Source organism: Denticeps clupeoides, chromosome 6 (assembly GCF_900700375.1).
Source record: "Denticeps clupeoides chromosome 6, fDenClu1.1, whole genome shotgun sequence".
Taxonomy (NCBI): Eukaryota; Metazoa; Chordata; class Actinopteri; order Clupeiformes; family Denticipitidae; genus Denticeps; species Denticeps clupeoides.
In genome coordinates, this window is record NC_041712.1 from 9178297 (window position 1) to 9194644 (window position 16348).

The following is a 16348-nucleotide window of genomic DNA, read 5'->3' on the forward strand; positions in this document are numbered from 1 at the left end:
GTGATACACAGCAGCACAGCACACGATGCACACAGTGAAATTTGCCCTCTGCATTTAACCCATCACCCTGAGTGAGCAGTGGGCAACCCGGGGAGCAGTGTGTGGGGACGGTGCTTTGCTCAGTGACACCTCAGTGGCACCTTGGCGGATCGGGATTTGAACCGGCAACCTTCTGATTACAGGGCCGCTTTCTTAACCGCTAGGCCACCACTGCCCCGTAGAACTTGCAAAACAGGTCAACTTTTCAAGTGCCAATCAAGTCCTGCAACATGTCAGCCAGTTATGTGATGTCCAAAGCAGGGAATGCAACAAATCCACTGTCAAGTATTCATTACCAGTAAACAATGTCGCAGAACCAGTGCCATTCTAGACAATTTGTACGTAGCCCTGTGCCTAACCAACACAAGAAACCCAGTAGCGAAATGAGCTTAAACAGGTCTGAAAGTAGGTCTTTCTAAGCGTACCAAAGTGTTGAAGCGCGGCCGTGGCTTTCAGACCTCATTATGTTTTGCAGCAGTAAAGACTGCGAGTAATACTCGGCTCTAATAAGTTACTGTTCTTCTGAGGGGTCGGCTGGAGAAACGGCGATGATTAATTACCAAAGCAAGGCTGCCGCTGACATCAGGTGGGGTGGGGTGGATATTAAAGGGCCTGAGAGCCCTGTTAGTGTGTCCGCTCAGACTAAGCCTGCGGTATTTGCCATGGGATTTTCATCATTCGCTTTTGCGGTGGAAGGAAAAGGGAATAAGCTGAGTCATTTTGCGCTGCATCTGAAATGCTGACGGAGGCGAGAGACCGACGGAGCCAGCGACCGGGTGTGACCACAGAGGCCGCAGAGACAGAGGGACGGAATGGAAAAAGTGGAGGGATGCGTGACCACGGGTGTCATTTGTTACGCCGCCTGCCGTTGTGTGATTAGAGCGGCAGACGGTTGTACAGACAGCAGCTTTAGAATGATGCTGTGGCCGCCGTGATCATTCAAGGAGGAGGGCAGTGGTGGGGGAGAGAAAGTAATGAATGGCACCAGAGACAACTGCGGTTTGCCTAATTAAAATATGCCAATTAGCATGCAGACACAAAGCATTATGTCCATTTTTTTCCTGGCATAAACACACACAAAAAAAAACAGACATTATTGCTTGTTATCTTATAGACACTTCTTTTTGTAATTACTTCCAAACACAAACTTTAACCCCTTTGTGAACTAGGACAATTATTACAATTTCAGACTGTTGTGAACTACTTCGACTAAAATGCAATTATCTTCACTTTTGCACAACGGTCCACAACTTTTTTTGCATAAGTTTATTGCACCCTCGATATAAAAATGCTTTATAGTCAACAAGGAAAAAATATCAGATAGAAGGTGGACCTAAAACTACCAAAGCTGACTATTGTCAGTATGAAATGAGTTTTCATTTCCAATGTACAAATAAAATAAATGTTCATTGAACATGTGTAGTTGGCTGTGTAGTTGATGGAATTTTCTCTTGCTTTGTGTGGAAGGTTGTGATGCGCAATATCTAAAGTGAAAGTGAAGTGATTGTCATTGTGATACACAGCACAGCACACAGTGCACACAACGAAATGAGTCCTTGGCTTTTAACAATCACGCTTGGTGAGCAGTGGGCAGCCATGACAGGCGCCCGGGGAGCAGTGTGTGGGGACGGTGCTTTGCTCAGTGGCACCTCAGTGGCACCTTGGCAGATTGGGATTGTTTTGAGGGTGTTTTGAACCGGCAACTTTCTGATTATGGGGCCACTTCCTTAGCCGCTAGGCCACCACTGCCGCAATATGAGCTGCTCATTATCAAGGCAGTTTTTGGCTTATGATAGGGCAAAACATATGTTGTTGTTGGACCCTTTATAGTTATAGAAATGTTTGAGCTGTTAACTGTGGAAAAGTGTTGGAGAGCAAGCACCATTATAAAGATAACAGAGCAGCATGTGCATCTAAGGGAGGAAAAGTAAGATGAGTTGTGTGTCATCAGCATAGCAGTAGTAGGATAACCCGTGTGATGAACTGACCTCACCAAGTGATCTTGTGTAGAGGGGGGGGGGAGAAGAGGACCGAGTACTGATCCCTGAGTGACACCAGTGGAGAGTGTGAGTAAAGCAGATCGCACATCAAGGTAGGAATCAAACCACTGCCATGCTGATCCCCTAATTCTAAGTGCCTTCAGGATAGTTCGGAGATCCTTGTAATTAAACTGTATCAAATTCTGCAGAGAGCTTGAGGAGAATAAGAACACTGGTCAGTAGTTGTTGATGTCTGCAGGATCAGCAGTGGAATTCTTGAAAATTGGAAGAACCCTGGCTGTTTTAAAGGCAGTTGGCACATTAAGAGATATATTTAATCATTTATGATTTAAGGAATGAAGGGGATAAGGTAAGGAGAGATGGTTTGGAGCATTCTGGAGGGGAAAGTAATGACTGACAGTTGGACCGAGATTTGACATTGGAGATCAGATAGGGACATTCCTTGTTTAACTTGTCAAGACCACAGACAAACAGAACTCCAGCACTAACACAAGCTTAGCAGCAGAAAACCAATTGCCATAAAATACTTTCTCTCACCTAGAGACACCCTCTAATATAGACACTGTAAACTAATTCAAGAACAACTAAGAAAAGCAGGAGAGCTTGGAGTAAAAAAAAAAAACACACACACACACACACACATACACACATACACACACACACACACACACACACACACACACACACACTCAGCACAAAGCCTCCAGGGTTTCAGTAGCAGCTCAGAAGGGCAGAGCTGCTTCCTACAACAAGCTGCCGGCTCCAGCTTCATCCAGGCCTTATTCTGTTTACAGATAAAGGCGCCTCCCCCTCACTTTGGGCAACAGCTAACATCTGCAGCGACACATGGTCAAAAATAAATAAATAAAATAACAAAAGTGAAAGAAGCTTAAGCATCTGGTTATTGCCGCATTCACTCCAAGACAAGGGACAGCACAAAAGTCAACGCCTGCATCGTTCCCCACCGTCAGGTCCTGGGAAAATGACTCCTTTGAAAATGACCACACATCTTCACTCAGCACAAGCAAGTATTACGTTGGGAGTTCACTGCAGCTGAAAAACTGTGAAGCAGTTGCAGTGACACAGCTGAGTTGTTAATTAATGCATTGATACATTAAAATTATAGATTTATCCCTTGTGTGGTGTTCATATTTTTTGTGGGTCCAGTGGATGAGCAGTCGACAGTGTGAATACAGTGAAAATGTGTGATCTTCAGAGAATACGAGTCAAATTCAAGGAATCAAATAATTAGAATATTTTTTCCTTTGAAAAAATATGCAGACACAAACATTACAAAAAATTTACTACCTTAAAAAAAGAAAAGAAAGAAAAAAATATCCCTTCACATACGTCTTGATTTTATGGCTTCTCCTTTGGCAAGTCTAACACGAAATCATGGAATATAATGTGCACTTTGGTATACTTATGTTGTTTTAGTGATTACATGACTTCAAATACTACAACAAAATAATTTTCCTTGTATGTCCATAATGCAGCGGTATGTTTGCTTTGCCCACAATCTATGTTCCCCTAAACTAGAATATGTTTCCAACTGCAGTCAGAGCAGCTGCATCCTTCAATCTACTCAGTCTTCTCCTGAATATTAATTTCCACCTAAGGGTACACCAAACTACACCTGCCGGTCACAGATCTTCTTTAAACCTCCATGCACTTTGAACTGATTAGCACCTTTATGTCTGCCATAATCCTGCAGGATGAACATAGCTGCTTCTTTGTAAATTGCTTTGGATGAAATGTCCGACTACATGAATGTGATGTAATGTTATTAATACAGAACACGAAACAGATGAGGTTAAGCAGCCAACGCAAGCATACTAGTGCGAGCAGTGTACAACCTGGACTGTCCCTACTGTCACCTGTAAGGAGGCCTTGCTACACCTGCATGAGCTCCGCTTAAATCCCAGGGCAGAGGTGAGTGGGAAAGAGGCTGAAGAAGAAAGAATGAAACATGGCGAAACCTCACATTTCCCAACTCCCTTCTTAGTACATTTTTTTACCCCCCCTTTACGCCCTCACCTCTGCCTGCACCCATCTGCTTTGCCTAACACCTCCCCCGTAGGAGCCCCTTTCTACTGCTAGAATCAAGAGAGAGAGGTGGACTGTGTTTGAAGCCTGCAGAGGTGTGTGTGTGTGTGTGTGTGTGTGTGTGTGTGTGTGTGTGCCACCCCATCATCAGAGTGGCGTGCATTCTAATATAAACTGTTCCTTGACCACAAAGAGGCATTAAATAAATATATAAATATGCTATATATAAATAAATAGTCTTCTTGAGGTGAGGGTGTTTTGAATTTGATTCTTTAATTTTCTGTTCCTCACACTCAATTGCTGTGTTCTGAGCCTACAATCTGTCAGTGTGTGTGTGTGTGTGTGTGTGTATTTGTGTATATGTACTTTTCTATTTTGAATCAAATATTTTTACTGCTCATTGGAGAAAAATATAAATAAAACCGCAAAATAATTGCGTACGCTAACTGAGAATGTTTTAGATGTAGGGTTCATTGTAGGCACACAAATTTCTTTTATCCAAATGTAATTACACATTTACAACACATTTTTCACATGTACCAGAAAATACCCTCAAGAAGATATAAAAATGTATATGTGTGTAAAAATTTAAATGTATATGCTGAAATGTAAAAACCACAAGCACTCCAAAACAAAAACAATTGCCCTACAAAACCTTTTATTAAAAAAAAAAAAAAAAAAAAAGTTTCTCGTGTCACAGTTACTCAGGTTGCACTGAGTGCTTCAATTAGCATAAGAAGTCTTTTTCCAAAGTTGTGACTCAAACCTTACAACACGCACACACGCGCACACACACACACACACACACACACACACACACACACACACACACACACACACACACACACACACACACAACTTTCTCAGTCTCTCTCCTTCGCTTTAGGCCAGAGCGTGGGTGGCCCAAGTGGGACATAATAAGCCTCAAATTACCTCAGGAACAGCTTACTGTTCACACCACTCACTCGTTCCATTAGAACACAGTGGCCACAAACTGGACATGTCTGACTGACATGCAACCGAATATAAGAACAATTTGTGAATGACTGAAGATTTCATGGTGACAATCTGGGGCAAATGGTCACAAAGCCTTTTGAGCTGGGCAGTAATGGTATTGTAGAAGCATCTTTGGTAGCCACAATAAATGTTGTTCACTACCAATTTGGTACTAAGGTCACAAATGAGATTTTCTCAGTTTCCAACTGAAAGGGCAAGAACTTTACATCCTAGTGATTTAAAGAAATCAGACATCTGTTTCTAACATTACAGACACATAATAAACATTATGTTTCAGAATGCATTCAGTGTTTTGAATAATAAAAATAGCCATGTGTACATGCAAGATTGTACAAAGACAGTAAGTAATATAAAAATATATTTTAAAAAAAAAGCATTGTGCTCATACTGTGAATGTCAGGCATGAGTGTATTTAAAACCCTGCAAGTAAACAATGCAATAAACATAACTAAAGTGTCATAAAAACTCGCACTGATAGAATGTTATGGAGAGTTGTATCTATTGTCTCTCGGCAATGGTCTGTGGTGCTAAAATAATACTGCTGCTTTAAAAGAAATGATGTTTGGAATCAGATTTTTTTATTTATTTCACTACCTTTAACCTAGAGCGGAAGCAAGGAACTGCTGAAGATTCATATGCTCAACGCACTACACTGTCCCACGCTTCCAATGTGCTACAGCCCTTCAGCGCTTTAAGCCATCTGTTATGATGAGCTGCACTTTTCATCATTTCGTCCATCATATTTGGGCTGGGGAACCTGATCTAAGCTGGGCTTGAGCAAGTGCAGCTTTTTTTGAGTTTATATTTCACTCAGCCAGTAATAATGTCTCCTCCCATGGCTCTGAACATGCACGAGTACACCACGGACCTGGTCCTTCAACCAGCTTTACTCTAAAGCCAGCGATTTTTACTGAAAATTCAGTCTGATGAATGTTTTATATGCTACATGCTGCTGATTAATGAAAAAGATGTTCATTTCAGTGAATCAAAGCGAGTACTATTTTCACTCTTGTCCTAGGCTGGGCTAGAAATCCCTGGGGTTGGAATGGGGTGAATGTGTTATGGGGGATATTTGCAACAATGAACAGGGAGGGGGAGGAAAAGGACAGAAGTGGGACTCAACCATTCAATGCTGGAATTTTTACTTTATCCGCCTCAAATCACTCCCACGAGAGACCAGAATGGCATTTATTTTCCCCTCCATTACATTTTGCTTTTGCCAGTTGAAGATTACTCCTGTTGTTTTACTTTCCCCCCCAATCTCTTTCTCCCCATTACTCTACCCATCTCAGGGGAAGGTCTGAGATTGTGTTCACTCTCCAACTTCAAAAATTCAAATTCAGCTTAAAAAAAAAAAAAAAAAAAAGGCGGGTAAAGAGGGGGGACAGGGGATGAACCAGGGTGGGAAAGAGAGAAATATATAAAATGAAGGGATGAACCTGGGATAAAAGGAGTGAGAGACAGACAGCCAGAGAATGAGAGCAGGGCAGGCCAGAGAAGGATTACGCTCGGGAACCAAGCACGATGAAGCGAGGGAACAGGGATGAAAAGTGAAGTATGAGCCTGATCCAGGCGGAGGGAGGGAGAAAACGACAGTGAGTGACACAGCTGTGATATCTTCACATCCCCGCCACTCGGTCCTAATTCATGGCAGGCCCTTTTGAAGTCAGAGGGCTGTGCCATGTCCGCGATAACAAGACAAAATATTCCTCTATTAGATCACTCTGGTATCAGCCTCAGGAAAGAAAGGAGAATGGGATGAGAACATGTAGTTACTGTTACTCGTCACTCCACAGCACGACTCCGTCTCGTCTTCATCTTCTCCAGAGTCACTTCATCTCCTGAACACTAGTCACAACGACTCCAAGATTTTACTTCTGATTATCGCTTCAAAAGCTGCAGAGATCCCACTCAGAAACAGGCTCTGCACAAGTGTGTGTGTACTCATGTCTGTGTTTTAGAATGGAGAGTGTTTAGAAACAAAAACTGACATTCAAAAAATTACATTCATTTGTTGAATAAAACTAAAACAATGCAATTTTCCCATTAATCTTCCATTTGATGTGAAGATACACTCAATTGAATATATACTGCTCAAAAAATAAAGGGAATATTTAAACAACACATGTAACTCCAAGTCAAATCACACTTCTGTGAAGGTCAAACTGTCCACATGGGAAGCTACACTGACAATCACTTTCACGTGCTGCTGCGCAAATGGAATAGACAACAGGTGGAAATTATAGACAAATAGCAAGACATCCACACCCCGTCTTTTCAGAGTGAACCCCTGCAAGGCTGCAGGACCTGACCAACATACCTGGCCGGGCACTCAAAGATTGTACTGTTCTGAACGGCTGGTGTCCTGACGGACATCTTCAACATGTGTCTGAGCCAGTCACTGGTCCCGCCATGTTCCAAGACCACCATCATCATCATACCAGTGCCGAAGAAGTCTGCAGTGATGTGTCACAATGACTACAGACGCATTGCACTCACACCAGAAGAACCTGCCCACATCCCTAAAACCACTTCAATTTGCATACAGGTCAACTGAGGATGCCATATCCTCTGCGCTCCCCTTCTCCTTGACACATCTTGACAAGAAAGACTCATATATGTCAGGATGTTATTCATAGACATCAGCTCAGCTGGACTTCCTCACAGACAGGCCCCAGGCAGTTCGGATGGTGGCAACACCTCCACAGTCATAAGTCTGAGCACAGGTGCACCACAGGGATGCATGCTTAGTCCCCTGCTCTTCACCCTGCTGACTCACAACAGCACAGCCACACACACCACCAACCACATCATCAAATTTGCGGATGATAGGACTGTGCTAGGACTGATAAGCAGGATGAGTCGGTGTACGGAGAGGAGGCTATCTGTATGGTGCCACAACAACAATCTGTCTGAATCTTGATAAGACAAAGGCGATCACTGAGAATTCACAAAATCACATCCTGCCCACAGCTCACCTCATCGTAAACAGGTTCAGCGGAGGAGATTGTAAAGAGCACCAAGCTCCTGGGTGTTCAAAAAGTTCAACACCACCTCTTGTACTTGTATATGGTGAGATAACAAAGTTGACTGACTTGAAAGGCGTGGTTCTGCAGGTGGTGAGCACAGACCACTTCTCAGTTCCTATGCTTTCTGGCTGATGTTTTAGTCACTTCTGAAAGCGGGCAGTCACTCTAGTGGTAGCACAAGATGGCATCTACAACTCACACTAGTGACTCAGGTAGTGCAGGTAATCTAGGATGGTATACCAAAAAAAGTGTTCAAGTATTCACTGATACCTACTGTATTTTGGCCTGAAGGCCACATTTTTGGACAGCATAGTTCTGTGTACCATCTTACCTGGTGAACTGGCCAGCAGAGAAGTGGAATCTTTAAATGAGAGGCAACTTAAACATGCAGGAAGAAAGACCTCCAGAGGTTGCATGTGAAAAACTTGCCAAATCTGAACCATACAGTGTGTGAGAGAGTGTCAGAGAATGACCTTGTTTGTTACTAATATAGAAAATGTACAGAAACAGAAAATAATAATGAGTGATCTTTATTGGTCAATTTGTGAACTCATGCAGCTGGCCAAGTGCCATGAGGCTCCTCCTTTATACCTATTCTTTAAACTTTTACATGGCATCTCCTATGTTCCTGTGCTCCACCAAAATATTCCATCCCCACACACTGCTCCCTGGGTGCTTTTCATGGCTCACCAAGGGTGATGGGTTAAAAGCAGAGGACACATTTCGTTGTGTGCACCATGTGCTGTGCTGTAGTGTTTCACAATGACTATCACTTTCATGTGCAGATGATTGTTAGGAATAGGTAGATGGAGTGTGTGTAGACAGCTAGACCTTCCTTCTGGTCTCAATCCAAGAGGTTTAGGTTCTCAAATATACCCGATACACACACAAGGCCTATGTATGTTTACAAGCGTGTGTGTGTGTGTGTGTGTGTGTGTGTGTGTGTGTGTGTGTGTGTGTGTGTGTGTGTGTGCTCGGCTGCTCGGACTGCTGCAATGGTATTAGACCATCACAGTGACTGCCTAATACCCACTTCTTCTTTTCATCTTTCTTCCTTGAATCCGCAATCCTCTACACACCAACACACAGACAGGAGGCGGCTCTCACCGGTCAGGGGCCAAAGCTCCACTGCCAGGATGTGTGTGTAGGTGAATTGTGGGTTCTCTGGGGATTGCAGGGCTGAGTTGAACTCCATTATTTGATCAGGTAATTAAATCTCTGGTGGCAGAGGCTCTAAATAAATTGCCTATTTGAAGACGACTAATAAATGCAAAGGGCGTCAGCAGCCCCTCAGGAAGGGGGGGCAAATTCACCCCATGCTGCGACGCAGCAGGGGTGGGATGAACAAGTGATAAGAAAATAATATGCCAGTGGTACATTGAAGACAGGAAGTGGACAAGCACAAGCAAAGAAGAAAACTGAAAGAAAAAAGAAAAACCTGTCTGTTTAAAATAAACAGGCAGGGCAAAAATCCTGCAAAACACCAAGATCTTGGTGATGATCACAAAGATGAGGTGAGACACCAGAACCGTGACATCGAGCCGATGCATGGACATTTGGAAGCACCGGTTCGAAAACATGAGCATGAAGAGGAAGTACTGAACAGTGACTGGGGTGGAGCTGAACCTAAATATACCTGTTCTGACACATAAGCTGTTCTCTATCACTTACACACAGTACATTTCTTAACCAAATAACTTCTATATAACGATTGTATCCATGATCTACACATACCAGTTTGTTCCTTTAAAATGACAATATCAAACTAACAAATATCCTGTCAATGCATCCACACCATTCATCCACAGCATTCCAATCGAATCCCACCTCCACCAGCTGGCCCCACACATGCATGTTACATTATGTTAGCAGATGCTTATCAAAGCCACTCACACTCAGCAGTAACAGGAACCGTGGTGCTAGAGCAAGTGTCTTGCTCGGGGACACACTGGTGGCAAGAGAGGATTATCGGACCCGTGACTTTGTGGTCATCTGGTTCATAGGCGAGTGACTTGCCCCGTAGGATAATACTACTCTTCCACAAATACAGAGCACCGCTGGTCGCTGCAGCGTGTGCCTGCATGATAATGAGTGTGTGAAGACGAGTGCATCTCAGCGATGTTTGTGTGTGTGTATGTGTATGTGTGTGTATAAGAAGCATTCTGCCTCTATTACAGATTTTCTATCATTTTTAAAATGGAAGTGATCCTGACAGGTTGAGTTCTATAACGGAATGCCAGTCTCATCAAGTCAGAATGGTGGATTCGGCATCTGGAATTCTAATGGGCTCTATTAGATTTTAACAAATATTTTTCCTCCTCCCAAACCCATCATCCATCACTGTTTAATGACTTGGAAATGACACTCTTTAAAACAGAGAAAGACATTCAGTTTTACTACAATTCGCATTCAATTTATTTACTGCTGACAATTGAGTACGATCATTAGTACTCATAAGATGATGAAAATTGCTGGGAAAGTGGGGGGGTTTGGTGCACTTCACATTGCCTCTCATATGCATACACACACAGAGAGAGAAATGCAGAGCTGCCACTCTCAACAGTCTGTACTCACTTCCATTCACTGAGCAAAAATGACATTTTTAGCACAAGTGCTTAAAATGCCGGACCATTACACTGTAATGACAGTGATTTTTTCACAAGTATTCACAACTGAAGATTTTTGAGTAACAATGCAACCAGTTTTTTTTTAGTTTTTTTTGAAAAGGTCCTTTCTGACAACTGCTTTTCAGGAAGGATGATGGTTCTATAATGATGCTGGACTATCTTCTAAAACCGCATACAGCAGAGAAAGAGCAACAGAAGGCAAGACAGGGAAAAGACAGAGAACAGACTGACAGAGCCAGCAGGTGGGGGTGGGGGCTGTAGGTTCTCGCTTTACCTTCACGCCACGGACTCGGAACTCTGCGAGGGCTCTGCTCATTTTGGCAGAGGCGGCCGGAAGGTCCTTTCCACTGGCGATGACTTTAACCAGCAGTGAGTCGTAGTGAGGAGAGATCAGTGCTCCCTGAAATGCAGAGGCGCTGTCCAGCCTGATACCCATACCCTCACCGCTGCGGAACACCTGAGAGGAGGAGAGAGGGAGACAGGGACACATCAGTCTTAGACAGAGAACTCTTGACTGGTAATACAATGATAATGACAATCATTAAAATAACAATAAGCCTGGGAGTGTCAGTCCATGACAAGGTGAGCACAAAATTGACATTGACAATTGATGGATTAAATTACGGCTGGGACCTCCAATGATGATTGCGGGAAAATTCAGCTCGTCATTTTTCACAATCCTGATAAAAATTTCAGAAATTAGCATCTTTTGTGTATGCTTTTAAGCATGTAAGCCTATAAAATAAGCTAACTGAACAATTATGAAAATGTACATGAAGTGAAAATAAACTGAAATGAAATAAATCTGAAGATCTGAAAAGAATGCTAGGTATGTCAAGGTCTCTATTAAAGGAGCTTTGATACTCTTAGATCTTCTTGCAGGCTGTACACATACTTCATCTATGCAATGTCACATTATAGACACCAACCCCGCTTTCAAAACAATATGCAGGTTTTTTTGGAAGTGAAAATGATTAAGACAGGCATTAAGTCATGTTTATACTCCAGGAGAAAAGCATGGAGTGACATTAGCATTTAAAGTTTTTTGTAGAGTGAGTACAGTCTCTATAGCAACCAGCTTACGTTTGTATGCATTAATTAAAAAGGACTCATTAACAAACAACAGCAGACTTTTGTTCTAAATGGAAAAAGCATGAGACAAGATCCTCCTTATGGTTATTTATTATCTGGCTTCCTGAAATACATCTGATTGGGTAAGCAAAGTTTTTATATATATATAAAAAATAATAAAAATACTCATTATGGCACAATCTAATTGAATCCTACATTAATCAGACAAGAGGTGCTTTTATGAAGCTTTTACCAATATGCTCCTAGGCAACTGAAGACTACCTGGTGGAAGAAATTAAAATAATATAAATTCCATAATTATTAATAATAAATTACACCAGTTATATTTTACCATACTGATATTCAATGTTTTACAAAAGCTGTTCCACAATTATTATTGTATTACAGTGATTAAATCATGGCTAATGGGATTTTGGAAAAAGCTTTAAGTAATAATAATAGCCTTTGAAAGGTTTTTTGCTTTCATTCATTTGTGTACCTGGGCTAAGAGCTACTAAAGGGTGTAGTGCATCATATTGTTGCGTGACCATTATCAGTGAGGTCTCAGCAGGTCACGGAACACAAACAGCCATTCAACTTTACACAACACACCTTTTTATGTTGGAAAATAAATTAACCAGAACACTGGTTATGTCATCAATCAATTAGGAGAGTCAGCCAATATGATCGTAACAGAAAGATGTATCTAATTAATATTGATTTCCTGGCCTTGGCTAATAAAAAAAATGTATGCATGGTGCAAATGTCACTGTCTTGCACTGAATTATGCCTGAAGTTCTCAACGTGCGGGCCACCCCCCCAGTGTAGAAATGATACATGACAGACTGAGTGCAATTAATAGTATGATGCTTAATTTTTTTCCCAATTATTGATAGAAATTCACCCTGAGGTGATGCCTGCAACCACAAACAGAATAGAGCTCATGAGCCAAGAACTGAATACTTGAGCTAAAAAGTTGAGCCCTTTTCTGATTATTTTTGAACGATTTTTAAGTTAATTTGACTTGAATCAAGAATACATGAGATGCATCAAAAATTTGAATTATTGGCTGGCAGCCAATGGAATCATAAGGAAACTATTCATGGGGGAGTTTTCAGTTCGGGAAAACTTTGCATAAATCCTTAAACATCAGGAATCTGAATCAGTCATCTTATATTTATTATTTTATCACTACATTTTATTAATGCAATAATTACATGGCACAATCCGTTGAAAAGCACCCACCAAATGTAAGGTTGAATGGGTCTGTAATTAGTGCAGTCCAGATTGTTATTCTGAAGTTCACATTGTACCTCACACTGGAAAGCAGCCGTTTTCAAAAAAACTATTTCTAAAATTCAACATATTATCGGCAATAGGATCAAGGACATAAAAAAAAAAAAAAAAAAAAAACTGTAGTGCTTGACAGTTGACAGCAATGTTTAACTGGTTTTCTTGTTTTCTATTGATTACTTTTAAGGCCATAGTTCCTGAACTGCGACTGCATCACTATTTAATATTACAGTTGTGTGGTTTTATGTTGTGTGAGTGGGAATATGCGCTGGTCCAATCAGGGTGCACACAAACACACACACATATATGCCGCATATGGGTCACAAATACCGCATATGGGTATATGCCCACCTAGCAGCCCTGAATTAAATCAAGCTTGTCAATGCCAGGCAGGCTAAGCCAGGAGTGGCACCGGCCAACCTTGAAATCTGATTGGCCATGCCACTTGGCCACACCTAACCAGGGCTGTTAATCTGTTTGTTCAATTACAGTAGCATTTCAAAATCTGAAGCCTCTTGGGGTAAATAAACATGCACGGTCAGGTTTTTAAGAGTTTTTTTTGGGTGATTTAACATTAGTCACATCATTGGCTTCATTTAAAAAAATTTCTGGCAGCATTCACCCCACATCTACACACATACAATGTTCAACATCAATTAGTTTGTAAGTTTGGCTTTTTATATATTCCTTCTTTGCTAGCTTTACACAGTGAAACACATGATACGTGGTAATGTAAATACACACACAAAGAAATGCTAATTTCCACCATGATCCTGAAAAATGCCCTAAAAGCTGATTGAAGCTCAAGTAGATTGAGCTGAATTTTCTCATTGACTGAGATTGTATAATTGGCTAGCCCTAGCTAAACAGAGGCATATAAAATCATATTTACATGTATGTGTGTGTGTGTGTGAGATATATATATATATATATATCTCACACACACATATATATAAATTAAATAAACATCTCAATAAGGATATGCCTCTCTGCACTCCAGCACTGGTCAACTGCTACTTTTAATTAGCCTATTTTACACAGTTTACGACACAAGATCATTTGGGTCTTAAAGTCACAACAGCCTACCAATTGTGCCGTATTTCACTGCGTAGTGGACTGAACAGGCAATTCAGTTTATTTATTCCAGGGAAGGGAACATTTATCACTATACCAGAAGTTTCTAAAGCACCAATAAGGCAAATAAAAATAAACATCCATCCATTTTGCATTGTAGTCGCTGTGTTTATTATTACATTTCACTAGTAAAATTGTCACTGTAGCAGCAGTGATGTTAACCAGGAAATGAACATAGAAGTTATGATGCTTCAAATTGAGCAATTTTGTTGAGCTGGGAGCAGGAAAAAAAGATTTTTGTCCACATCTAGTATTTCCTTGCACAGCCAAATTCACTAGAATCTTCTGTTCAGATCAATAGACCTGGACCCCCCAGTACTGGCAGTGGGTGGCTAATGCCGTTTGAGACGCACACGATTTATTCCAGTGAACAAAGCGCCGAGAGCACACCATGCTACCAAACACCAACCAGCACATTCACCAGCACACAAGCTCTAAAGCACACACTCCTGACAACGAACCAGAACGAGGTCCCTTGTAGCTAATGACAGCAATATATCAATGTCATCAACGTGGCTGGACCCCCTCCCCACCCCTACCTGACATTAGCCATGTTAATTAACAGAGAAAATCCCACCCGAGCTCATATTCTGCCTGTTAGGGTGACTGCTGGAGTAGTCTCGGATCACTCAGACGGAGAGCTAATTTCATCTGACACAAAGAGAACCGCTCCAGAGCTTTAAAATATCGCTGTTAATCCTGTTTAAAAAATGTCCAATTAAAAATGTAATTAGGTGCAAAGAGACAGAAAAAGGGGCACTGTAGTATATGAACAGAGGACAGGGGGAAGAGATCGGTCAGACACTGGGCCTTCTGTCCGAGGGCCTGAGCGGATAACAAATTGACGGCTCGGGCGCACAGGCTGCGTTTGTACGGAGCGCAGCACACTGTGTTCCAAGAGAATGGGGGATTAAAGGATGAGGCAAAATAAACGAATGGAGAGAAAGAGCAAGGAAGCCCGGCAGAGGCTGGGGTCAGGCCTTCCTCAGTTCTCCTTGGCACCGCGCGCCTCCAACTTTCCTCCTTCTAACACCACGTTTCCTTCATTCATCTGCCTCGCCGCTGGGACCCTTTCTCTCGTCCATCTGGACAAGAGCATGAACAAAAGCAGGAAGAATTTGAGGAAAGCAGAATTTAAAAAATAATAATAATAATAATAATATAAAAGAATAGCTTTTTTTTGCCTGAGAGGGGGTACCAGCTGCAGTATTCCAAGGACACACACACACACACACACACACAAACCACAATTAAAGCTTTCACCTGCTGTGCTCAGAAAGGAGCACTGTGAGATGCAGAACGCTCATTATTCACCTTCCCCCCTCGAGTGAGTGTGTGTTCGTTAGCAAGATCATCTGCATTGCTGGCAATATCAGCAAAATGGAATTAAGACACACACAGGCTGTTGAGGTGCTCCAGATACCGTGTGTGTATATTAATGCATTGACAATGAATGCATCAACACACGGTGTGTGAATTTGTACATCACACATTTATATTGGAGCTTGGAGCAAATTTCCCAATAATATATTTTGGAAAGTGGGGTCCCTGCTCGTATAAAATGCATTTTCACATTAGACATAGGGCCCTATAAGAAGCAATGCATTTAGGACATTAGTATTTCCGATAACTTAACAAAAGGACCAGGCATTTTCAGTCAAAACAGTCGCTGATGGGAGACATTTACGTTTACACCATTTATCAGACGCCCTTATCCAGAGCGACTTAGAATCAGTAGTTACAGGGACAGTCCCCCCTGGAGCAACTTAGGGTTAAGTGTCTTGCTCAGGCACACAAGGGTAGTAAGTGGGATTTGAACCTGGATCTTCTGGTTCATAGACGAGGCTACTACCACCCTACCAGACATATTTGCAGTTGATTGGCATTCGCCAATGTGTCACAGTGGACAAAGATGACTCTTCACTGAATGTGACCAGATATCTAGCAGTAAGAAGTTAAATCCCTGGCATGAGGTGACGAAAATGGGCAGGAACCTCTACCTCTCTGAAGCAGACACAAACCCTACTGCCCACAATGTTATTTTTGTAGTTCATATTTTTTGGAACTGATCATTGTGCAAACATGTCTTTTT

General features: G+C 41.9%; 1 protein-coding gene across 1 annotated transcript in view; it reads right to left on the bottom strand.

Annotated features, from left to right (window-relative positions):
- Positions 1–16348, bottom strand: part of pcxa (pyruvate carboxylase a) — a 97840-nt gene that overhangs the window by 35122 nt on the left and 46370 nt on the right. The window contains exon 10 of the mRNA XM_028982210.1: positions 11033–11215. Within this exon, the coding sequence (XP_028838043.1) occupies positions 11033–11215 (183 nt within the window). The remainder of the gene's footprint in view (positions 1–11032; positions 11216–16348) is intronic.